Source organism: Pithys albifrons, chromosome 9 (assembly GCF_047495875.1).
Source record: "Pithys albifrons albifrons isolate INPA30051 chromosome 9, PitAlb_v1, whole genome shotgun sequence".
NCBI lineage: Eukaryota > Metazoa > Chordata > Aves > Passeriformes > Thamnophilidae > Pithys > Pithys albifrons.
In genome coordinates this window covers 24,342,375-24,369,635 of record NC_092466.1, presented here as the reverse complement: position 1 = coordinate 24,369,635, position 27,261 = coordinate 24,342,375, and the positions used below count along the sequence as shown (strand labels likewise).

The 27,261-nt window shown below is 34.5% G+C and overlaps 1 protein-coding gene across 33 annotated transcripts in view; it reads left to right on the top strand.

The window, feature by feature from the left end:
• Positions 1-27,261, top strand: part of KCNMA1 (potassium calcium-activated channel subfamily M alpha 1) — a 430,172-nt gene that overhangs the window by 252,607 nt on the left and 150,304 nt on the right. For all 33 annotated transcript variants that reach the window (XM_071563747.1, XM_071563746.1, XM_071563758.1 and 30 more), the window contains 4 exons: positions 17,030-17,105; positions 21,969-22,044; positions 23,735-23,905; positions 25,518-25,609. In XM_071563747.1, the coding sequence (XP_071419848.1) occupies positions 17,030-17,105; positions 21,969-22,044; positions 23,735-23,905; positions 25,518-25,609 (415 nt within the window). The remainder of the gene's footprint in view (positions 1-17,029; positions 17,106-21,968; positions 22,045-23,734; positions 23,906-25,517; positions 25,610-27,261) is intronic.

Below are 27,261 nucleotides of genomic sequence, written 5' to 3'. Positions count from 1 at the left end.
AGATGTAAATGTAGGCACATGCAAAGCATAGAGTACAAATCTCTTCATGTGGTGAAGAACAGTTATGGAAGCAGATCCTTTTTCCCAGTGCTTGCTCAAATTCTGTCAGGTCTTGTTACAGACATCTCAATTAATTTTGAATGAGACTTGTGGTTTAAGTATCAATTCCTGATGTGAGAAGGCTGTTTCCAACAACTCTGATAGAAATTCAGGTATTTTGGTTAGTCAGAGAATGAAATTTGTTTCCCTCCATGGAGAGAGATAGACAGATTTGAAGAAAAAGTGGTGTGTTTTATTAAAATAGTATAAGGGAATGGTGTGAAGTCTCCTGCCCATCTGACAAGTGTTCTTCAAGATGAAGCTTTAGTTAAAAATCTGTGACATGAAAACAAAGTTTTGTGTCAATACCCTGTAGACTTTCTTGTAATAGCCTCTACAGAATACCTCATCTTGAAACCATATTTGCATCTGTAGAGCACTTTATTCCTTTTGGAAAACTTGATTATTTTAATGGAATTTAGTTATACTGACACAAAGAAGTCCTCTGATAACTGATTTGTAGGGATATCACTTTTGCACTTCACAGCTTTGCAATCATTTACTGCATTTTGATGCATTTGCAGGTCTCAAAGTTATCCCTTTCTTAGCACTTTACATTTGCAGTCATTTGCAATGATTTAGTTCAGTAAGTATTGTGCATTTCTGCCATCTATTGGTGTAATCTTTGAATGCACATTGAAATTCTACAATATTTCATACAAATCTAGTGTATTTTATACATTTTTGAAGTATTTTGTGTCATTTTAGTTACAAAATAAATTATTTTATGTATAATGGAAGCTAAATTCTCTAAAATTTCTGAGGAGAATTTTATGTTTATATTCACGTACACTACTTGTCTGTGCATTAAAATTTCTTTCTACACTTCAAATACCTTCAAACAGGTATCAGAATGAATTTAATGAAAGTAGTTCTGAAGGCTCAATGTGCTTGGCATTTTTTCAATAATCTGTCATTAAATGGACTGTATCACATTGGCATTGTACAGAAGACAACATTTTTGCTTACTTCTAGGCACCTTAATTAGTTCAGTTGTCACAGAGCATGTACATTTTGACAGAGTACCAGTTAAAATGATACTTCACCACAAACTTTTGAGTTGCTACAATATTAATAGCAGAAGGGAAACTTGTGACAAATATGTATTTGTCAACATCTATGACAAATTCTTATGGATATAGTTGCACTCATTTGTGACAATATGCTTCTACTTTTTCCTCCTCCACTGATGAGAACTAATATTCGACAAAAGGCCCAAGCAGAGGAGAAAACCAAGGGCAGCACTGGCTTCAAGTGTCATTAGTGTCTGCCTTCTGCTGACATTCATACAAACTGAGTGCTTGCTTCCCTACAACTGTGAATTCAAAGTAAACTGGATAATTTAAACTGCCTTCTGTTCCTGGTCTATCACTGTCTGTGAGTGATACTTAACACTGCACAGAAAAATCACCCAAATATATTCTGTTATCTCTTTTTCTCTGATGGGGAGGGGCAATGGTTAGGGGAGTACCTTGATTTTTCATGCATGAATGAGTGGCAGGCTTAGCCCAAAACTAGTCATAGTCTCTGGATTTTGAGGAGCTATTGCAAATTAATATTGTAGCTGATACAATTGTATTACCTTATAGGCTGGATTGGCTAATTTGAACTCTTTCATCTAAAACCTGACTGAGCAAGAATGCTTCTTTAGTGGAGAAAAATAATAATTCAGTCTTAAGTTTATAGTTACCTACAAACAAATGTTGCCTATTATCAAATGCATATAGTTTGTTGCCATCCTGTTTACACGTGATCCCAAGCCCTGCTTGTCACTAACTTATTCTCTTCATTATCAAGCATTATGTCCTCTGGTGTCATTGCTTAACATTATTAGCCAGAATATTAATAGAAATATTAAATTACTTAAGGTCAAGAACACATTCCTTACAAGACTCCCAGGGAAGACATGCCAGATTCATTTTAAGACTCCATGGTACTTGGCCCATTTAATGAGTGCCATGGCAATGCTGACTAAATTGCATCACTATTTATAGCTTCATCACTCAAACATGACATTTAATGGAAAAGCTAATGGCATAAGTTGTTTTTCTAAAATATATGCATAAATATAATTTTTTATCTTGACCACCTAATTATTTTGCCGTAGAAATCTTTGTTTTGTCTGAGAATGATGAATAGGTTCATGGTTACTTCTTTTAAGCTTATGGAAAAAACATTAACTTGCCTCTGGAACTCTATAAACTGAGTGTGATTACATGATTAGCATTTTCTACATGATAAAATAATATATATGTGGGATGTTTCTGTGTTTTCACCATTATTACTGAAATGTTCACCATGTTGCAAGTCATAAAATGCTACAATTAAAATGTCTTTGCGTTGCAGTCTTTTTTGAATTCTGTTGTTTTTAAATAGGAAATATATACTACTATTTAGGACTTTTTTCCCTCAAACAGTAAATGTAATCAATGTTTTCAGTTCAGTGGCCTAAATTTAAATTCCATAGTAAGCCCTTCCTGTCTTATAAACAACCCTCTCTTCGGTGAAGCAGTCTTAATATTCTTTTGTGGTTATTATATTTAGAATTTCTAAAGAGTCTTCAACATGTGTTTACCAGATAGATGTTTCCATGCTGTAGACTAAACTTTTTTTTTCATGTTTCATGCAAAAGAACATCAGCAGATAGACCCAAATTGTGTGTTGTCATCATTGGTTAATGTTCTAGTTCATGTTTTTCCTGGACATTGATCCATAAATATTTAAGATCATAGTCCACTAAATTTACTGATTCAGAAAAACAGAATGTCACTTTGATATAGATGGACTTCAAAATTCTAAGTTGTTTATAATAACTGATTTTAACTTTTTACTCATATTTTATTCAGTCATACTTGCCTCTAGGATAATAATAGGATATCAAGGGATTTATGCTGGAAAGTAAATCACTGCAAATTCTTTTAATAGTCAAGCATTTTGCATTTTTTTGTAAGATATTATGTAATTTTCTTCTCTCCATGTGCTTTCCTGCCTAGTTAAAATATGTTTTCAACATCTGGATGTTTTGTGAAAAAACAGTCTAATGTTTTCTTTTTATTCTGCCTTTTATTATCAGTTTAATTACTTTGTGTCTGCCCTTGGGTTCTCTAATGGCTTCAGTGGTCTTTCAGTCTCTGTAATTGAGTTCTTCTGCTCAATTGCAGGCTGCCCAGACTGTAGAGTTTTGCCTTTAATAGAATGTGGAATAGTATTGTAAAAGGAGAAAACTTTTTCTTGAACTGCTTAGGGAACACACTTATGCTGTCCTCTCGCATTTGTATTTGTTTGAATGAGGGGCATTTAAAAATACCTTTTGTACTATCTAGGATAATTGCATTATCATTAGTCAGCTGCTTTCCAAATTTTCATGAGCTACCTACCTACCAATCAACACACTTTACTGAATGATAATATGAGAAAGAGGGTTGATTTTATTTATTTATTTTTTAAATTTAACTAATTATTTCTTATCTATAAAAGTCAGCTGAAAGACCAGTTGAAAATAAGATTTCTTTTCTTGGCTCCCAGGTAGTATGTTAACTTGTACAGTTCCTTACAGGCATTCAATATATTCTGTGCAAATTATCCAGTAGTTTTTTCTCCCCATATCTTCTTTCACGAATTTTTTAACTCGTTTTTTCAATACATTGCAGCTGAGTAATGTTGTTGCTAAGTTGGATCCTCTCAACTTTGAATTTTCAGTGCTTGCTCTTCACAACCAACTTTATAAGGAGTATAACTGATATTTGCATAAGAGCCAAACTAGAAGTCCTAATACCTAGAACAAGAGAGTTATGGTTATGGTTTTATGATTTGATTCCCATTTTTGACTTTTAGCTCATTTTTTATTTCTAATTTCTGTAACACTGCTCAAAGGCATTATTTTATCTTCTAAGCCCCAGACTAAATGAACTGCGATGTCCACCTAGTTCTCATTAATTCGGCACCAATCATCTGGTGTGCTCTGTTGTGCATGAGTCTTGGTTTAGGTGGAATTAAGAGAAGATGCATTATGCAGTTTAAGTAATTAAAAAACCCAAACTGCCTATCTATGTTTTTCCTGACCTTTTTGCAAGACTGAATTAATCATAAGCAAAGCCTGTTATGACTGGAATTGATATAAACTGATGCAAAGATAGTTGAGCTTTCATAAGAAAGACTAGAAGTTAAAAACTCCACATGACACTTGAGAAAGTTTTTATAGTGGCTGTTCTTTCTGAATATCAGAGAATTCTGATTGAATTTCTGTACTCAGCTGAGACTGGAGGTTTTTATAAATCAGATCATTCATATCCTTCCAGTAACCTTTTGGCAATTCTTTTGCTCCACTTTATATATATATGAATCTAAGAAAAGTCAAGAGAGGCTTTGATTAGGATTTTCACTCTTACTATAATTCCAAATTTAAAAGAGAAATTTCATTAATATGGTTATTTAGATGCACTGCTTGACTGTCACTTGATACATCAAAACCCCATTGGTAAGACGACTTCTTGTGCTTAGTGCTTCAGGTATCAATATGAGCAAAACTCTGACCTTCCTATTCATGTGACACTTCAGAATTACTAGTTGAATGGCTAATAATCTGTTCCTTGATCCGCTGTTCTGTCTTTGGAATTGCAGTATTTTGCCATACAAAGTCAGATGGCATATAGAATAGGAAAATTTGGGATATAGAGGAAGGTGTTCTTAGAGCAAAAATGTTTAAGGCTTTTTCAGAGGTTTTGAACTGCAGGATATTTATACCACCTGGCAGTTTCATACAATATTGACTTAAGTCAGGGAAACAATATCCTTCATAGTTTGTCATATTCTGACACTTGTTTCAAATCAGTTTTTCAAATGCTTAACATTCCCTAGTACTTCTGCATTTACATTCTTATGTTATGTTGGGCTTTTACATGACTCACTGCTGACCCTGAGACATTTAGTGTTCATTAACCTTGTTATCACCTTCAGCAGCGTTTTGTATCAGACTGTCTCAAATTTGAAATAAAAATAGAAATGCAGTGGAGGAAATGCAGTCCATAAATGGAAAGACATCTCTGCATCGCAAAAGTGTCTCTGAAGTTATTGACTCCTCCATAACTACTTGCACTGCAGGGCTTACCTGATGGATCACCAGAAGGTCTGCCAATAAAGCTAATGATTCTCAGAGGGCAGGATTTACTCATTCTTTTTAAGTGCACGCTTTGGGAACTTTCTGCTGTTTTTCCCAGTTCCTTCTGTTCAGGGAACTTTTTAATATGGAGCAGTGTTAACGAAGCTGCTGCTAAACTTTGGAGTGCATTTTTGTTTACATTCAGGCATTTAGTTTTTAATTATTTTTTTAAAAAGGCAATACATTGTGTTTGTAAATAGTATATGGTGCATAGTAACATAGTTATATATAGTTATGAAACATTTTCCTCTAAATTTATCTAGTAATCTTGTCTGCTTTAATATTTCTAAAGGGATATGAACCAAAGAATTTAAATTTTCTTAGTAGTTTCAGTTCCAACTATGTAAACTTAATTTGCCTTCAAAACTGCACAGGCATTTGCCAGAAGCAGGTGTTCTAATGATATCTCTGTAGCTGCAACTTCAAGTCGAAACCTGAAATATTGGTAAAGCAGCCTGTTTGACTTCATCAGCTCTTTTGTTTGTTACTGGTAAAAGTATAACAGATGACAGATAAAAAGACAGAAGAATGTATCTTTTAATTTAAAAATAACATTAAAACTTAGAAAAATGTGGGGTTCTATATAAGTAAAATTTCTAGTATATAAAACTTCTTTTCTAAAGCCATTTTCTTGTTGCAGGTATAGATTATTTATACACGGAAATTATTTTGCCTTCTTTTTAAATCAGCTGTTCTCAAGTAAGGCAGATGGAGTTGTGCTGTACATGGACAGGTTTAGTACACAGCATTTTTTAAATCATTATCCTGCAAGGACTGCAGTTTTTATTAAAAATAATAATATTGTAGTATCACTGTGGATATTTAGCTGAAAAGAATCACCTGTGTACTATCTTAAGTGTGAAGTTTGATTTGAAGGTGTTTTGCGTATCAGTCAGGATATCTAGAGACTATAATCATATTGAAAATAAAAGATTGTAATCACATAATAGCACAGATGACTGAAAGTAAAATGGTTTGGTCTTCTGCTAGGAGGCACTCAGAACTCTTCAGTCTTTAGTTCTCCATTATCACCAAGTTACTCTGCTTCTGAGCATCTGTCTGACATGAATTTGAAATGTTGTAAATGCTACTTCCATTAGTGCATTTATTCTTGACTCAGTCTTAGTCATGATTTAATATTTGCACTTTTCAGACCTTGTATGTAAACATGATACACTACTGAAGAGGTGAAGACTGTTTTAGTACTCCATTGGGGTGAACTAAAAGTTGCTACCAAAAAGCAGTTGCTTCCAAAAAGCAGTTAACACACCAGAATCTTTTATTTCTATGAAATTTTATGCCTTAATTCTTAATCCAACAACTGGTCTGAAGTACTCTGTTTATTGCTGTTACAATATAAATTTACACCATGTGCAAGGAGTCATTCTAAACTGTGAGTAAAAGGACATCACTTTAGGACAGGCATAGGTATTTTTTGAAGTTCAGCATCCATAGGGGCAGAAAATAGAATTACTGGGTTTGTGCACCTGGATCACAATCACATACAGAACTTTGTGGTGTATCATTTTCATAACCAGTTTCTCATAATTATCTGTATGTATCTGCTCATATCCATTCTTTAACTATATTCTTTGTGCAACTCAAAGGCTAAAGAAGACGCAATCAATAGGATGCATTATATCATACAGTTGATTAGAACTGAATTACTTGACTCCTTTTCAAGTCTTATTTCATAGTATGCTCATTGCTTCTTTGGCAGTTACGGCCTGTGCCTCGTGACTCACAGGAGCAAGACAGGCAGAATTGCAAGTCTTTTTTTAAACCAACGTCCTGCAGCATGAGTCAGGCTTTAGATCTGGCCTTTGTCCTTCCTTTGCCTTTGTTCTTATCATTTGTTCTGCCCTATGGTTACAGCCTCTCAGAATAGCATATTCCTGATTTTAGTGCAATTTGTTCCTGGTGAATGCCAGGGAAAATTATATAAGATGTTAACTTGTCACTTTTCAGGAAGGGAAACTACTTTATACTGAGCTGCAATGGTAACTTTAAAAAACAAATCCCAGGTTTCCAACCTTCAGTTCCATGTCTCTGTAAGGTTAGCTTGCTGAGGTGTAACCTCTCATTTCAAGGACTATTTTCGTTTCAGTAGCATTATCCATAAGGTGTAAAATTAATTTTTCTTTTCTTCCCAAATCAATGAATTAAAAAAGCCATATTTTGCACCTGTTTTGAATGTGGATTTCTGTATCTCGAAAGGATTACACAACTGTAAGATTAAAAAATAATATTTTCATTGTAATATATGATGCTTACTAGTTAATGCACTCTGGTTTTATGTAAAGCTCTACTATTCATTTGCTACTGGTATATCTCTGCTTGGTTTATGGAATATGACATTGTGATAGCCTGAGGTGGTGGAAAGCAGGAAAGTTAATGTTTACGTATCTAGTGACTGGTTTTGTTATTGCTATTGCCAGGCTTTCTGAAAATGGTTCAATATCTTAAGACTTTGAGACTGGGAGAAATATAGTGCTACTACATGTATTTTCTCAGGGACTCAAGTTTGGAATGTAAATTTACCTTCTAAATAATTTAGTGAGATTAGTGAGTGGTAAATCCTTGGCAGAATGAACATTGTTCTGTTTTTGTCATAACATATAGACAATGCTAAAAAGCTATACCAAAAAGTAGGTTTGGGCCAACCTCTATAGTTTTCATATTCAGACACAGCAGTTTACTTTTTTTCTATGAATAATACTTTTCTAATTTTTGAAATAGGACCAATGAAAACTTTATGGGCCATTTTGCGTACAGTGATGGCATTTATGCTGTAGCTTCAGAAGCAGCAATTAGAAAGAGAGGAAAGAGCACGTGGAGCATTCTTTGTTCACTTATTGTAAACAAAAATAAAAATGAATTTTCAAGGAGATACTAGTCACAGGATAGAACAAAGTTATTTTTCTCTACAGCATGCTTTTTGACAGGTTTCCTTGTGTTTTGTGGGGGTTTTCACGGATTATGTTTTTGAGCACAACTGTAAGCACACAGTATCCTATAAAAACACAACAAATCAGTCATCCCTGTCTGACCAGTGTTTTATAGGACAGTAATTTTATTCACTCTTTTACCCAACACATTGGTTTCCTATGGCAAAGATCTCATCTTCCTTAGCTCTCTTGCGAGGTGATACAGGAAGTACCTAGTCCCTGCATAGCCAAAGGTAAAGCAGAGCTTGTCTGCTGAAAAGTCTTGCTTTCTTCTCCTGCATATCTAATAGCACCATATTTGGATGGACTTTGGAAGCAAGTTGTCATTTAATTATGGCAATAAAGTATATAAATGCATTTTTATGGCAAGTTCGGGGAGGGTCATTCAGTGATATGCTTAAAGGATATGCTTCTGTTGAAAATATGGAAAAAGTCACTTGGAAATAGCTTAGATTATTTGATGGCACAATAGGTGTTTAAAAGTTATACTAGGGCTCTTTATAACAAAATATATGTTTAGTTTGGATTAAATACTTCAGAGGAGACTGCAGGCATCTCAGTCTGATAACACGGGGGTTAGGAGTTTTAAGTCTACCTCAGTCCAGAAAGCCATTGACTGTGTCCTTCACAGGGGTAGGAAACAGTGCTATCTTCCTGATGGCGCCATCTTTTTCTGCTTAATTGGACTCCAGACTTTCACTCAGATGCTCATCTAAGCTACATGATGGGATATCTAAAAATTAGTTTTCTTGAAAACTGACAAAGCAATTATTATATAGAGAACAATTTTCTGTAATCTAATTTTACTTCTAATATGAAAAATTTGATCAAGTAATAGACAGGTATTAGAGATGGTTGAGAACTGTAATGTCACTGAAAACAACAAGTTGTTTTGAGTAATCAGGTTGTTGAACAAAATGCTAAAAACTATTCCATTGGAAAGCAGAAACATCTGCGTGGGAGAGTTACACCAATAGCTGTGTGGCTCTGTCTGATGTTGAAGAGTCCTTCTCAGCACAATATGCCATCTTCCTGCTGCTGCTGAAATTTATATATATATAAATATATATATATATATTTAAATTTGTGGAACAGGTTTATTTAAAATTTATTCCCAGTTTTTGTCATTTAATGTATGTTTTCAGATTTTGATGTATGCAATGCACTGACAGAAAAGGGAGAAAATTTATGAAAATCTGGCTATGCCAGGGTGCCAAGAGAGTTAAAGAAATACTGTCAAATTACTTAAACCAGAATAATAGGTTATGTAAACTAAACAGCTTGGCCTTGCTATTTATTACTTGTGTCCTGACTGTTTTCCTTTAGAGATGTTCCATGCTGGTAAGGTAAATGGATTCTACACCCAAACATTTATTGTACTAAGTATGAAGTAAACTAATGATAGATTTAAAATCAGATAATAACAAGATTGTAATACTACCCAAGAGGAAATATAAAAAGCAAGCAAAATAGAATGCCTTATACGGTAAAAAGTAAGTAGGGCATTCTTTCAATTTGAGCTGTACAAGACGCCTTTAGTAACACAGATAAGTACTACCCTGTTCAAGTCTTTTGAATTTGAGAGGAATGATTCAAAAGGTCACAGATATATTATTTATATGTATCACCATATGTATGTAAAGAATCAAAAATCATTCCCACTCTACTCAGTGGAACTTGATTATTTTGACCAGTGGGAACATAACCAGGTTGTTTGTAAGAACAGGGTGTTAAAGGCTAAGTGTAAAGGAGTCACAGAAATAATTTGCCTCTGATTCACTCTCCGCATATTTCTTATAATTTGAAATTTATGTGTACTCCCCTTTTCCATATTTGACATTGCCACCCTTTAATATAACTTCCAAAATGCCTTGAAATCCTGTACACTTCATATAAGCACATGGGGCAGTCTATTTTTGTGTCTGCTTTGAATTGTACTCCAGATGGCACTGATATATTTTTGGCTTATATATCTTTGTGGCTCTTTTGGGGAAAAAAAAAAGATAAGCATATTCCTTGAAATGAAGATACCTTTTAGCTTCTCAAGATGAAGTTTGTATGTTATTCTCAAAGCAGGAAAGTTCACAAAGAAAACATCTGGAAGTTAATATATCACATTTATATTTTAGTTTAAAGATCTCTATCCAATTGAATGAGCTGGTAGCAGACTGAACAAAAATCCAGTTTTATGAATATTTGGACAACAAGTCTGCTTGAGAGAGCTAATGCACTGTATTCTTCATGCTTGTGCAGGATGGCTAAATTGTTTTATTTTTCATTCTTTTTTCTTCCTTCAGTAAGATAGCTGTAATTTACTGGGATTGGGTGGAGGAGTTTTGTGTTTATTTGTTGGAATTTTTTTTATTTCATCTGGAATAAATCCTATAAGATTATGTGACCTCTGTCACCTGCATACTAGCTTTAACTGGAAGAGCCATATGAGAAGTTAGCAAAGAAGCTAAGACACAGTAAACAATTCCCTTCATGTATGTGAATTATAAGAACTATATTCTTTCTGAGAGTACCTGTTCATTCTAAGTGAACAGCATCATGTTTGTCAGTTTTGAATCAATGGGTGTGGTTTTTTGCTGTATCCAAAAGAAGCTTATATAGTAATATCCGGATAGAAGATGGCTTTTAAGCTCTAATACATCACGGATCAGAGGAGCATCTGCACTGCCTGCTTGCTTCCGTGATTTGTTTTGTCTGTCCAGTTTGTTATATTCTTAGTCTGTTCTGTCAAGCCGAGGTTTTGAATTCATTCTGTTTCTTTCATGCTACCAGAAATGGACTAGATTATACTGAATTATATTTTGATAACAACAAGTAAAGGTGAAGTTTTTCCTGTGTCCGGTTAAACAAATCTGCTCCCACAGAGAAGTTCTGTTAAAGAAAGAACTCTGAGCTGTCTCTCCGTGTTGATACTGAATTAGCAAAAAGAAGGGTAAATATGTGACTGTCTTCGCTATTAGTGAATGCCGTGACTGAAGACTGGACTGCAATACTTACGGGCAGTGCTTCTGAAGCTGAAGATACATAGTCATGATTCCCAGCAAGATTTTAGTCTACCACAACCCTTCTGGGGGTACGCGTACAGAAACGTACAAAATTACTAGAAGGCCTAAAAAATCTCATGGAGAATTGTTTAAAAATGGATATCGTGTCAAAGCTGGACATAATGTCCCTGAAAAGGAAGAACAACATACTTTGCGAAACTCCTTGGTGTCTTGTTATAGGGTTGGCTCATACTGGGGTAAGGTACAACTCTAAACTTTTTCTTCAGCACTGTAGTTTGTTATACTGTCCTTGGTGCTAGTATTCTTATCTTCTAAAAAAGACATTCTATTTAATTTTTGAACTTAGAAAAAGCTACAGTATTTCAGCTGCTTTATAGGAAGAATTCCTTTGCAAACTCACATACTCCAGTGTACTCCTATATCTTTCACCAAAGGGATTCAGTCTTCACCTAGAATCAAGTAATCTAGTCTTTATTGAAGGATGGAATGTAATTTTCTGCAATGTTGGTGTTATCAAGAAATTATTTTTGAAAGTGCTGTCATTGTTTTAGAAGGTGCAGAAGTTAAGTTAAAGAAATGTACAGGAGAGAGCTTTATTAATGAATCTTTGATGAAGCATTGTTTGAAAACAATTAGTATGCAGTTTGAATTTGATGTAATTTTACTGTCCTGGCCGTAGAACATTGATTGTTTTTCATGCTGATGGCTGTTCTGCCCACTTGTACAGTTGCATAACAGAGGTGGGGAAATGTATAAAATATTTTGTCTGTGTTACTTCCAAGAAATGGCAGATCCTTTTCCTCTCTGCTGTTTCTTACCTTTCCCTTTGAGATTTCATTTTCAAGCCTAACTACAGGGAGTGCGATCTCAGGTAACTCTGCTGCACTGTGTGAAGGCATTCAAAATAGGATTATTTTGCATCCTAAAAATTACCTTGCCTTCATATATGTCTCAAAAAGGTTCCTAGTATGGATTCTGGATTTTTTTTTTTAAATAAACCTAGGATAGAAGTACCCATTGAGAGATTTGATGAAGATATCCTATTCTGATGAATGGGTGAATGGTTGGTCAGGATTAGAAGCAGTGTACAGAATCCCTGTACATTGAATCTTTATACATATATTTTGACTATATGGTAGTATAAGGGAAAAAATAAGCAGAGATTATGTATCTCATTGGTGAGAAATAAGGTAATGCTTGCTGTATTTCTTGTGACTACTCATGTTGAATGAAGAAATATCCCTATTCTTGTATCTATGTATGAGAATCTCATTAAAATCAAGTATAGTTGTCATAATTTCTTTGCCTTCCCCTTTAAAGATTTAAAATTGTAACTTCCCTTTTTTTGTGGGGTTTGCAACCTACGGGTAATCCTGATTACTGCTGTATATTAATCCAGTGGAAAACATCAGTTCAGCAGAGAGACTGCAGAACAGTGCGACAGACAGGAAAATACCCTATTTCAACATCTTTAAGACTGTGAAGTTGAATAAAGTTTAAAATAATGTTGTTTGCTTTGCTGTAATCTTTATAGATAAAATAATTTTTCACTGTAATTGCATCACTACTGGCACATCATTTATTGGCCACGTTTATATCACTACTCTCTTCTAAAGCTGGGTCCTTAGTAAAGAGAGAAGAAAAAAATACTCCTCTTGTATTCTAGAGCTAGCCCACTATTTCATCATGGTACCTTGCTTTCTATTGAATAGATAATTGATTTCTATAAGATTGGTTTTTGGCAGCATGAAGCCTCTCTTGGTGACCATTTAGGGAAGGGTGGTTCCACTCAGTGTCTGAAATAATATTACGCACATATTTTACATTTTCTGTGTATCTAAACAATAGTCTGGTTGCTGTACAGGCAACACAGATATCTAAACAAATATTTTTGCAGTAAGAAAATAATCCTGTGATGTTTTTGAAGGTTTATTTGAATTATCATACTTACAACTCAAATTATTGTACTAGAGGCAGAAACTATTGACTAAAGCACTTTGTCTCATATTGTTAAAGGAATTTGTTTCATAATCATAAAATGTTTCTCTGGTATCATTAGTACCAGCACTAGAATAAAGTGCTTTGTGGACTTTTTCTCTGGGAATTATTCAGTTCATCATCATCCCCTTGCTAAGTTTAAGGTGATATAAATAATCATACTTCTAGGGACAAACTCTTTTCATCCGAGTTTTATCCTTACAGTTTATTCTCAGCCTCAGCTTTTTGTAAGACTGAAACCTCTGAATGAGCTGCAGTTTTCCAAAATGTTTATAATTTACTAGAGGATCAAGCAGTCAATGCTTAAACCAAACAGATTCATTCAAAGACAGCACCTCTTATCTCTTTCACAGACAAGCTTTAGAAATAACTCTTAAGGAATGGGAATTCCCCTTTCTCCCTTGTTTTGGTATGTCTAGCATTAGTGGATGTTGTGAGTAGACTGTGTGAAACCTGCTGGGGAGGCTGGCACACTGCTGCCTTGTGCCCTGTAGTTTGTCCTTACTATGTAGAGTGGTTTTGGTGTCAATAGTTTTATGGAAAGCAAACTCTGCAGGAATAGTTTTTTCACTTGCAAACAGTGAACCAGATGATGGTTATACACTCAGCCCCAGAAAACAAGATACTGTGAGTGCCTGAAAACAAGATTACACAAATCTACCAGCAGCAGCCATGACATCGTCCAGTTCTTTTATGTGTTTTGTTCAGATCACTTTTCAGAGTTCTTTTATTTTTTTTAACAATGTTTTGGAATACCTGTCTGTTGGCAGTCAGGTGAAGGCCCTGGGGACTGGAAAATGGAAAACAGTATACCCGTGTTTAAAAAGAGTAGAAAGGAGAACCCTCAGACTACCAATCTATCAGCCTCACCACTGTGCCTGGGAAGAACAGGGAACATATCCTCCTCTAAGCTATGCTACGGCACATGAAGAAGAGGGAGGTGATTCAAGATAGCCAGCACAGCTTCACCAAGGGCAAGTCCCACCTTACCAACCTAGTGGCATTCTGTGGTGTAGTGACTACATCAGTGGACAAGGGAAGAGCCATGGATTTATATCTGGACTTTTGTAAGACCTTTGACACAGTTCCCTCCAACATCCTTTTCTCTAAATTGGAGAGAGAAGGATTTGATGGGTGGACTCGTTGGAGGATGAGGATTGCATATAGAGTAGTGGTCAGCAGCTGAAAGTGCAGGTGGAGATAGATGAGCAAGTGGTGTCCTTCATAGGGTCCCTACTGGGACCAGCTCTGTTTAATATCTTCATTGATCACATAGACAGTGGAATTGAGTGCGCTCTCAGCAAATGTGCAGACAACATCAAGCTGACTGGTGCAGCTAACATGCCTAAGGGATGGGATGCCATGGGCCCTGGACAAGCTTGAGAACTGGGCCTGTGGGAACCTCCTGAGGCTCAACAAGGCCTAGTGCAGGGATCTGAGCCATGACTGGGGCAACTTGTGGTGTAAATACAGGCTTGAGAAAAGCCCTGCTGAGAAGGACTTGGGGATGCTGAGGGATGAAAACTGGGCATGAGCTGGCAATGTGCGCTCACAACCCAGAAGGTCAATCATATCCCGGGCTGCATCAAAAGAAGTGTGGGCAACAGGTCAAGGGAAGTGATTATTTTGTAAGATGCCACCTGGAGTATTGCATCCAGCTGTGGGGTCATCGGCAGAAAATGAACATGGGCCACAAAAATGATCAGAGGGATGCAACACTTCTTCTGTGAGGAAAGGCTGAGAAAGTTGGAACTGGTCAGCCTGGTGAAAAGGAGGCTCTGGAGAGACCTTATTTGTAGTGTTTCTGTACCTGAAGGGGCTTCTAGGATAAGAACAGACTTTTTAACATGCCTGCGGCTACAGAAAAAAGGGTTGATTTAGGCTACACATAAGAAAGTTTTTTAAACTGAGGATGGTGAAACACTGTCCAAGGAAATGCTCCTTTTTTTTTTAAACATTCTGTTTTCTAAATGGAATTCCTTAAAATGCTTTGGGCTGTAGCAAATGCACAAGTTCATCCATAATGATTTCTTCTTTAAAAAAACACACTGCAGCCATAGTATTTTTGTTCTATTATTTGATTTCTCAGCAACTAAAATGTATCTTAACCATTATAATGGTTTTATGGCTAACTTTGATGTTTCTCAACTTTCTTTTTCAAACAAGGCAATGAGTAACTTGAGATGGTTGGAAAAGAGCTGAGAAAGTTCAGGGTTGCTAGTCAAGATCCTCTCCTTCCCTGTCCAGAACTGCTTCTTTGGATAGGAGGAGCAACTGTGGGAACTACGGGAAGTGGAACAGGGGGATGAGTCTCAGTTTCAGCAATATGATCTGAAATTATCAACCTCAAGTTGCAAATGGATCTGACATTTTTAATTATTGAGCTTCATTTTATTGCATTTCATCTAGATCCCCAAATCCATTTAGTAAGTTGTCATTAATTTTCAGAGTTCACTACAGTCAGTAATTAAAAAGAAACTTTATACCCATATAATAGACAGGCGTGTACTTGAAGACTATTTATGAGTCTTAATAAGGCTACTTAACAGGGCTATTTATAAATCTTAGAAAGAGTAAAAATTTTATTTATCAACTTTCCAAGAATACTGCAGGAAAACCCTCACGATTTAAACACATCTTTCCACATGCATCTTTGCTCTTGAGGGGAACATTTTGTTCTTGAAAAGTTGTGACCAGATTTATATGTTTCCTAGGGTCAGTTTTCCTTAAGTTTCTAGAAACAAAAAAATGGTTTTTGACACTGGAATTGGGTAAAATAAATGTCAATAAAAAGAATGTATGAGAAGCAGCAGCCCTGGACCTCACTGCAACAGTTGGAATACCATGTTACACAACTTTTATGTAACTCCTGGCTGTACTTTCTAATAAAAATTATCCTTCAAGCTTTATTTTAATTTTATAAGCTATGCATATATGTAATACACAGTGTACTTTTATTCATATGCCAAAGATCTGCAGCCAAATCATTTACTGTCAGCATAAGACTATTTTAATAATTTAAGCCCTTAATCTCCAATAGTATTTTCTCTTGCACAAACTCTTTTTCTATCTGTCTCGCCAACCTTGTAGTTGTCTGGGCATTGCTATGCACGCAACCCAATTTTTACATAAAAATACTATTTCTTTGTAAATATAATTACTTATTTGATAGTTGAATGGTGATGCATTCCTATACTTATAAGTTTATTAAAAGAATTATAGTAAATTTGCCATTTTTAAGACAAAATGTGTCATTTCTCTGTTCTGCACGTTTTTTTGAAATTAAGGTGGAGTTAGGGAGCATTATTACAATAAAAGATTTTACGTCATTAAGATTTACCAATTTAATCAGGCATATACAGTCCACTTTATCCAGGTTATCAGATCTCTTGCACATAATCTCCTATTTTTCACTAAGCAATGTGGGAGCTTGGAGGACTGAGGTGTTTCACATCTGCATGTGTCTTTGACAGCCTGGAAGAGAAGGACATGTGCACTAAAACTACCGACAGAAACCTCAGTGAGGTTTTTCCCCCTTAGCTTTCAGTCTGTGTGTCTCCTCCCATGACTTCCTACACAAACCAAGGCTTTCTGGTACACGAGGATACAGGAGTTATTAGGGAAATAAACATAAAACTATTTGAGAAAGTCCTTTTAAGGATCTTGGAACAATTAAATATGGAAGAGCATTTCAAAGGTATTTGACATTTTGTAGCTATGTTGATCTAATTGATCGCTGTTGTTGTTATATGTTGTTATAATTTGGATTATTTTTTTACTATAGTTTTTTTTTCTTCCATTTACTGCAGGTTTAAGATTTTTAAGAGCTCTTAGACTGATACAGTTTTCAGAAATTTTGCAGTTTCTGAATATACTTAAAACAAGGTAAGACTTTTTCTTGCATACTGTGTTAATTGCATTGGTCACAGAATATAAGGACTTAGATTTGGGGTCCTTGTAGTATATGATTTTCTTTTCTGCGGGAAAAAAAAAGAATAAGAAACCAACACTTATCTGTTCTTTAAACCTTTTTCTGCTGATGAATGATTTCTCAGTGAAAGCATCTTTTGCTATGTGATAGTACGTTTTGATGTGTTGTTACATTTGAAATATTTAGCAAGGTTATGTGTTGGTAAATTAGAAACAGAATGAATTACATAGTTTTGCACAGATTAAACATTGCTTCTTTTCATGTAATCAGTCCTTGTTCTGCTGTCTTGAAAAAACAGAAATCAAAATTCATTCAACAGAATACAGTTAAAAAGTGTTTTGAGAAATTATCAATGTGGCTCTATTTCAGGAGCTTTTTTTTTTGAACTGAGCATCCTTTTTCACATCAAAAACATATTAAAAATTACACTGAGCTATCTTTATATTGTGTTCATTGTCCATAGTATTTCTTTCATATAATAATTAAAATACTCCAATTAGCCTTCTGTCTTATTGGTTCTTTGGCCTATTAATACATGAAAGTTGTGCAGAAGAAGTGGTTTTGGACAAAAGATCACTTGAAAGGAAATAAAAAGAAACCTTCTCATGCCTTGCAGTTTAAGACACATTGCTTTTCATAATTTGCTAAAATGCCTCTGGAAATATTGAAGCCAGTTTCTAATAACTGCTATAAATTCAGTTCCATTCTGAAATTCTCTGCACCAGTTGATACAGATGTATGTGAGTTTTATATGCAGGTAACTTCATTTCTTGCTATGATAATTAGTAGCAATGGGGAAATAAGTCCTGAGATTTGTTCACAGTCATGGTAAACAGCTGTTTCTTCAACCCTTAACCTTGAAACTACTCTCTTTGCTGTAAATCTCTCACACTATCTGTTCTTGTCAATCCAGTTCTTGTCAAATGAAGACATCAAAGAATATGCAGTGAAGCCCCATAGGTTAGAATACTACCAGTATGGTAAAGCAGAGTAATTGTGATGGAGCTCAGAATATCCAATGAATTTACATTTAACATGCAGAGTAACTTTGCCATAAGAAATGGCAGTTAATGGAGAAGCCCCATAAACTCAAAGGATTTTGGATAAAAGCTAATAGCCTTTTCAGCAGTAGGGGATTTGTGAAATTCCAGATCCATAAATGAAGGGATGCTGTATTAATCACAGGCAGTGTACTCAGACCTGGTTTATTCAAGATTGACCTGTTCATCGAAACAGCATTTTTCTGAAACAAAATTACTCTTATGTTAAATATAGATATCATGTTATTTATATGACTGTCTAAATATCTGTAAAATCAAAAGTTGATTATTGAAAGCCTGTAAAGCAAACCTTTCTCATATGAATGTTTTAGACTAGTCAGCTAATTAAGCCTTAGCAGTTCATCACTAACATCATTTATTTAACTTAAAATCTGTCATTTCCTCAAACCAGTCCTTTATGTCTCTCCTTGTTCCTGGTTCTGCAATAGAAAGTCATGTCTGTTCTATTTTGTATTTTACTTAATAACTTGAAATAAACCAAATAGTTTGGAATGTTATTAATGTTCACAAAACCTATTATGGTAAAATGGATGTGTCAAAGCAAATAAACAGGAATAATTTCTTTCAGAAAAATTTTTAGTTGCACCTGACATAAATTTAACCATGTGAGTGCTTGGGTTTTTATTTACTGTCTTGCATGATTTTAGCTTTTAGAAAGCAAAAAGCTATGAAAATAATTCATTATTTTTACAGCTAAGTTCAGTGAGAAATTTTCATATTTTCAATGTGTTCTTAAGTACCATCAGAACGGTGGTTCATGTGATGGGTAGGGTACACATTTTCTCTTACAGTATGAAAAAAAAAAGCGGCATGTTGATCCCTTGCAGTTAATGGAGAATTGTTAGTAATTTTGCAAGAGTTAGAGCACTTAAACTAGTAGTCTCAACAAATACAATTTTATTTAATAGTATTTATTTATTTAGAAAATATGAATTTTTATTTATTTGAAATATTTAGATTTTTATTTATTTATAAGTTCTAATTCTATTTATTTAAATCAAATTTACTTCCGTAAATTCAAGCAGTAATTTTAATTACATTCCATGGCCTTAAACCATTATTATTACTTTAAGATCTTATACTGTATTATATGCTTTTTTCCCTGTTATATTTTGTTCAGGAATGGTTAAAAATCTTCCAGAATTAAATGACTTTTGTATTTATTGCAGTCCACTTTTAAGATTTTAATGAGATTTTTAGCATCATAGTTTGTCTGTGAACATAAAGACCAAGGATTAATGGCAGAACTTGAATTGTTGAACTGAAATAACAAAGTCAGTATATCATTACTAGCTCTGAAGTTATATTATAGATGGAAAAATAAAAATCCTAACACTTTTTATATCTAAAAATTATCCAAAAGATAAGAGTTCTCCATTTGAGATGATCTGTATTTTTATGAAAAAAATATGGAACTAATTCAACTAGAGGCATTTCTTGTGTTTGGCATTAATAACACGTAACTACTGACAGGATGAGAAACTGATAAGCTATAATGGGCACTGCCGTATTTTTAATATTCAGTGCAATTAGAGAAGAAATTTTCTCCTTTTCCTCTTTTCCCCAGTAAAGAAAAATCTTTAACACATAAATTAAAATTACTCCTACAACTATTGACTGAGATATGAGGGTTAAGGGAATGTGTATTTTTTTATACAGTGAGCAGAAGGGCCATTCCAAAAACTGGAATCCAAAGGAAGAACTAAACAATACAAAAATTGAGGCAGTGAGGAGATGAGCAAAGGGTTAGGTAACTATTAGAATATCTGAAAAATTTATAAACGTATTTAAAGAGATCCAGTAGGACAAAAAAAAATACAGTGGTGTATTAAAAGACCAGGTTCTGGCAAGGACCTATTTGTTTTGCTAATTTTAAGTGAATGTCTTTTTTTATTGATATTTTTTGTTCCCATTTTTTATGAAATTGAATTTTTCAGTTTTCAGTTGAAAATTTCTCTCTGCCATTGTTTTATAATATTATTTTTCAACAAAACTACAGAGGCTTAGGCAGGGCTTGCAGTAAGGGATTTTGCACAGATGTTGGAAAGAGCTTAAAGAGGGAGAAAATATTTGTGACTAATCCTTCATCTATATTTAGACTGGCAGAAACACAGGGAGTGTTTTATAGATGGGAGAGAAGGTATAGTGTTTAATAAATATGCAGAAATAAAATATGTCAAACAAGTAATGCAATTATTATTAATGAGTGCTGTCATTTTCTTGTATTGCAGTAATATGTGGAGTGACACTTTATTTTATCAGGAACATCTCTTGTTCTAAGTTCAGATGAAGGATGATCTTTAGCTATTCATAATGGAGCTTTGCATTAGCATGACTCCTGTGGTTTTGTATAATCTAGGAATCTATTGGTTTGGGTCCTGTGCTATAATTGAATGTTAACATCAGCAAAAGAGGGAGTTTAATCAATCATACCTTAACCAGAGAAACAGGCAATATGTGTTGATGTAGGTGAGCACTGATTAATGGCAGGATAGCTGGTGCATCATTTTATTTTTGAGCACTATGTTTATCACAGCATCTGTCATATTACCCAGTTATATTCTTTTCCTTGTGCCTCCACATGCCCACAGACTAACTGTAATTCTTAAAAATATTTTTAGTCAAGTTAGTCTGATTGATTTTCCAGGTTATTTTCTTAACTTTTTAAAGAAAATAATGCATTTTTATTGTCCCTAAAGTAGTTATAAAGAGAAATATTAATTAATTCTATTGCAAAACTACTACTGCTAACAATGGTAGTGTTTTGGTGTTTTCACTTTTTATATTTTTTGAGTGTATTGCTTTATGAATAACTGTGTTTTTTCCTGAAGTATTATACCTTCTTATAAATATTTTCAAAACCAAAGGAGAGCTCTTTCCAATACAATTCCATGAATGAGTAAGATTGTTTAAATACAGTTATACATGGACTGGACTTACTTGTGGATGTGTTGAAAATCTTCTTAAGTTAGTGATTTTTGTGAGAAGAAGGAGAGCAAGTTTTGCTTATATTTCTTCCACACGATTTTAAGTATGGTATTTTCCTCTTGAACTGTATGAGGTCCTTGCTTCAGAATAATTTTGGCTACAATAGGGAATGTAGTACTCAATGGGACTAAATTTGCAAAGTTTGATTGGTAGGTTTAAATTTCACTTTTTTTTTCAGTTTTTACATTTTACTTTTTTTTAAAAGAAAAATGTGAATGTGAAATATGAAATTCTCTAATTTCATGTGAATTTCTGTAAAGTAGTCCATAGGAGTTCATGCAAGGAGAATAATATGAAAATTACTTAGGACTTTACACGAGAACTGTAAAATACCTTAGTTATTTAATTTGGGAATCATAACTTTCTCATGTATTTTTATGTATTAACATTTGAATAACTCTGAGGTGTATAGCCATGAAAAATGAGGTGAGAATACTGAGGGGGAACCAAATTATCTGTGAAAAAGATTTATTTATTTCTATTAGTTTGTTTATGAGTACAAATGTAACCAAGGATTCCATTTGTCTTTCTGCTCTCATACATTGGAACTCTCAAGCTACCTAAATGATGAAAATGTGAACTCTTTGATGACAAAAAAATAGATATGTTGCATGAGCTTTTGATTAAGTTTTTTAGGGAGTCTGTTTCTCTTTGGAAATAATCATCAGATTCTTTAGGTTAAAGTATGCATTTCTATACAGGCACATACAAAAAAAAAGTGTGACAAACTCTAGTCTATGTTCTTATTTTTTTTTTGTTTATTTTCAGTAATTCCATCAAGCTAGTGAATCTGTGCTCTATATTTATCAGCACGTGGCTGACAGCAGCTGGGTTCATACATTTGGTAAGTGTATTTGAAAATACTTCATTGACTTTTTCTCATGGATCATCTGCTCTCTGAGCTGCTTTATTACCTTGCTTTGGATAATCCCTTAACACGTCCGTAGAGTACAACAAAAAAGCATCACAGCTTCTCAGATTTTAGGCTTCTACTCAAAACTTGTTCAGAGTAGTAAGAAAGACATCATTAACCTCAGCAATAAAGCAGGAGACTTGAACCGGTGCCACTTGTAGAACGCTGACGATTTACCAGGAGGTGGCAGTGCTTCCCAAAGAACTCCTGGCAGCGATTCCTGGGAGCAGTTGCAGGGCTGGAGCGACAGGGAGCTCCTGGGATCGATGGTCGCGCCAGAGGCACACAGTTCTGTATTTCCACGAGAAGTAATGGGATTGCTAACACCGTGGCTAACAATTTGTTTAGCGATTATTTCCTTGTCTTTTGCTTTTAAATTTCAAATTAAGTGTAGCTTTCAGTTACTGATAGCACAGATATTGTAGTAGATTTCTACTCTACACTTAAAAATACCTGAAAAATGTAAGATAGTATAGAAGTACAAGAGTTCGTAAATGTCAATATGCAAATGTATGGTAGGTATATGTCAAGTGTGTATTTTAAACTGATAACTTTTAATTATTTGTTTGGTAAATATAATAAAATATCATTAAGTGATTATCCTTTAAGTACATTTTATGATCAATTTAGAATTAGTAAAATTTTGAGCTGCTAGTAATAATAAGTTATTCAGGAAGGTTTTGGACTAATAACAAAATTTAATGATATTTATGTCAGTCTGGAGCAATTACCTTGACTTCACTTGAATTAGCTTGGGCTGCATCCACCTGTGTAAGATTAAATGCAAAATGTTTATTTTCTTGCTCTATCAGTCATTTAAATTTCACTCTTATAAAGATGCACTAAGATTTTGGGTGTTTTCATTTATGTTATGTTTCTTATTCACATAGGACCATATTTTTATACTCCTCTGGGAAAATATAGCATTTCTATCACAGAAACAATAGCTTTTTCTCTTTCTAAACACATGAACAAAAAAACCCCACTACACTTAAAAATTACATCAAGACCAAGGGAATGCTTTTTTCTAGCATTTTGATGGAATTTTTTTTTTCCCTTTTCAGAGTAAGTTTCACTCTTCTGCTCTAGAAATACTCAAACCTCAACTTTTTACTGGGGAACAAATTTTAGCGGGCGTACTCTTCACATGGATAAATTTATGATTTTCTCAAAACAGTAGCTGGCTTTTTGGAAAAGTAATAGCATATCCCTGAATGTGTCAGTAATGCCTTTAATAACTACATAGTCTTTTAAAATTAAAACATTAAGGAGTATAATTGTGTTACACACAAGATTCACTCTGAAAATGTTCTAAACAAATTTTTATAAAATGAACTTACCTAAATCCATTAATAAGTTATATCATTTAGTCGTGAATGGAAAAGATACTTTCCCCAGTGAGTATGATCAGCTAGGCTATGTATCTTGGCAAAAGAACTGTAGTGATATATTTGGGACAGAGTCAGGTCTCTATTTGTTCAAAATAAATCACAGGGAAGGATTCAGAGTTTATTTTATATACCAGATTATATATACACACACATACTCATATGCACATGCATATATGGTTAATTCAGAGTACAATTCTGTTAATTCATTATATGTTTTCTTGTGAATTTAGGTGGAGAACTCAGGGGATCCATGGGAAAACTTCCAAAATAATCAACCACTAACATATTGGGAATGTGTTTATTTACTGATGGTCACAATGTCCACTGTTGGCTATGGAGATGTTTATGCAAAAACAACCCTCGGTCGCCTTTTCATGGTCTTCTTCATCCTTGGGGGATTGGTAAAAACTCTTTTTTTTTATTCTTGCTATTATTCCAGTTACCTTAATACTCGATCTGGTATACCTCAATGTTATAATTAAATAAAACTAAAATTAATTAGAAAACATTTAAATAGGTTTAATATGTCTTTCCCCCCCCCCCCCGTAGATAAGTATTTTGACAGAGCTAGTCAAATTAGTCCAGTTTAGTCAGAATTTTTCAACCAGTAATGCATGTGAATACATAAAGTGCCTTAATATTTCTACCTATGATGTTATCTGTAGTCCTCTACTCTTTCGTGACTGACTGTAGTGCAGTTTTTGAAGGCTGCTATTGATATTTAAAGGCACTTTGCGGTTTCTGATGTCCTACCCACCCTTCTGTGTTCCTTCCCAGAATTCCAACAAACACTGTGGCTTTGGACTGCCTTAAAGAGCAGCTTGCCTGATCCAGATGATGGCAAACCACATTCTCTTTAATTTCAAACATCCTTCATTTCATGTAGTACAATTTTAACTCATAATTTATCACATGATCATAACCAGGGTCCTTTTATAGGATTCTTGTGTTCTTTGTCCTGTATGTAAATAGCACCCAAGTTGCTAATTGTTTTATGTCAACTTTTCTCGTTTTTGTCAGCTTTAGTAATATTGTAGGACCTGTAGCAATATTATTCTCTAAACCAGCAAAATACATTTCAATATTTACAGTGTTCAAGGTAAGTGCTTTATGGATGACTGTAATATGGATTGTGCACATGCATACTTCTGTATATTGTTCCTTTACCCTCCTATATTGATTTCACATATACATACATCTTACAGAGATGATATGTATATAGTTAGTGTTACGAATGCCATATATGAGACACATAGATACATGTATGTGTGCATTAAATATATGCATTCCCATCTCTATTCATTGACATACAAAGACAAAGATCATGTCAAAAGGCAGTAGCTCTTCGAAGTATCCAGCCACAAAGAAGATGTTTGTTGGACAAAACATGGCAGAATATTTTTTATTTTCTCCTCCAAACCTTTTTTCTCTCACATGTTATTCCAACCCTTTGAAATGCAACAACTTTTGGAAAATTTTTTGGGGGGCAGGGGAGTGATTTTTTTTATTTCCTGATGGGGAAATAACCCCTGGTTCCATCTGGTTTTTGTCTTCTTTTAAATTCTAATAATGGGGGGAAAGTCTGTATTTTAAAACAGAAACATAACAGTAATGGCAATATTTGGTTTTGGGTTTTTTACAGGGGGACTTGGACAGGTTTTTCCTCCTCCCTTTTTCAGGAAGAAATAGACATCACTGTTTTTTGTGATCAGATACCAATTTAAATTAATTTTGTTCTTGTTTTGTTTTGTGTGTCTATTTTTCCTCTTTTGACCATTTTCTTTATTTATAAGGTGTGTGCCTTCTCCAAGACCAAATTTTACCTTGAGCCCTCTTGTTTTGTTTGATAAGAACTTTTACATTTTTAAAAATTTTCTTTTTAAACAATTGCATAACTCTAATTCTTTTGCATTTTCAGATCTTAAAAATATATATCTTCTGAAAATATTCATCATCCCCCTTTCTTTGGCCTCTCTTTTTAGTCTTTTCTTCTGTCTCCTATCTTCTTCTTAGGCCATGTTTGCCAGCTACGTCCCTGAAATCATAGAGTTAATAGGAAACCGCAAGAAATATGGTGGTTCCTATAGTGCGGTTAGTGGAAGAAAGTAAGTATCCCAAGAGGCTCTGCTGCCTCTGCTGCAGTAGAACACTCTCTGCATGCCATTTTCTTTTTTTTTTTGTGTTTTTGTTTCATGCATGTAGGCAATGTTTGCTCGCTACGTGCCAGAAATTGCTGCTCTCATCCTTAATCGGAAGAAATACGGCGGAACTTTTAACTCAACTCGAGGCAGAAAGTAAGTCAAAAAGACCAGGTGTGGTTGTGTGACTTTAAAGAGCCCCTGAAGGTGGTAATAGCTGACTCACAGCTTATAAGGCTGTATTTTTTTACATCAGATGTTACCACTGGAGAGTTGTCACACTATAATTAGAGACCTGGGCTGTGCTATGGTACAAGTCACAACATTTTGTCCCAACTTCAAGAGAACCTGGATGCCACCAAGGCTACACTGACGTATCTTGTAAAAAGTGCTGCTATTATATATGCAGTTAGCTTCAGCAACAAGGTTGAGTTGTCACCTCACCATTTTGGGCATCAGGTTATTGTGTGGTTTATCTCTTTAACTGACAATGATAATTCACATGATTTTCAGATGACTCAATTCTTTAGAAAACTTCATTTTACTGGAGTGCAAAATAGGTGATTTAAGTTGACCAGTTTATTCTATTGGGCTGACTATGTAAGAAGTGTAATCGCCCTGTGTCTCAATGTCAATCAGCAGATTCTCATCTCTTTGACTTTCTGTGGGTATTGCAAACTACTCATAATTTTAGGATCTGTGACCAGGGATTTTAAAGCAATTCTCTTCCACACACCATGTAACTCTTACCTTAAGAAGAGCTGGCAATGGCCTTAATATCAATATAGTATGGTAAAAAACCAAACCCATAAACCCCACTATTTTTACCTGGTGGTAAAGGTTAACTTTTATTGGACCACATTAGCTCATTGCATTTCTTTTGAAAGCCTGCTTGTTTTCTTGATCAAGTTAAAACCAGCTTTTCAGGCATTCCCAGCATCTAGGACCGCTGGGATACAGACAGTATGGAACTAGATGTACTTGGCGATATAGTGCAATATAGCACAATATCACCTTTAATGTTGCTGTCTGTCATTTCATTATGTATCATTGTGACATTTTCTGGTAGAGATATATTTGCCCTGAAAGACTAGTCACACTGAGAGGCTTCTTCATATAACATAAAAAAGGTACTGCAAGCCATGCGTCTAATTCATTTTCCCTCTCCTTACATTAAGATAATTTTTTACTTTGTTATTTTCAAATCATCACCCATGAAACATTTTATTAAAGTGGATTATGGATAGCAAAGACTATAAATGTCCCACAGAGATAATTCTAGAGTACTGTTTTACATCACTGGGCAGATAAGTCAAAGTTTTAGAAGAAGTTATAGCTTGTACTATTGTCTGCTCAATAATACTCAAGAAAAAAAAAGTGAACTTCAATACTTGCATTTTCTGAGATACCCTCCAATGTCTGGGGTAAACTGTAAACTGCAATGTTGGCAACTTCCATCATGTACCTAGACTAACAAAATACCTTCATTTATTTCTGAGAAAGAGTAGTATTGTAAATTTCCAAAAATGTTTATTTGTGACAGAGACCAGGACTCAGTTTCATATTTCTGTTTGGTTTCTCAAAGAGTAAGTTTTTCAGACACAGTGCGTATACCTCTG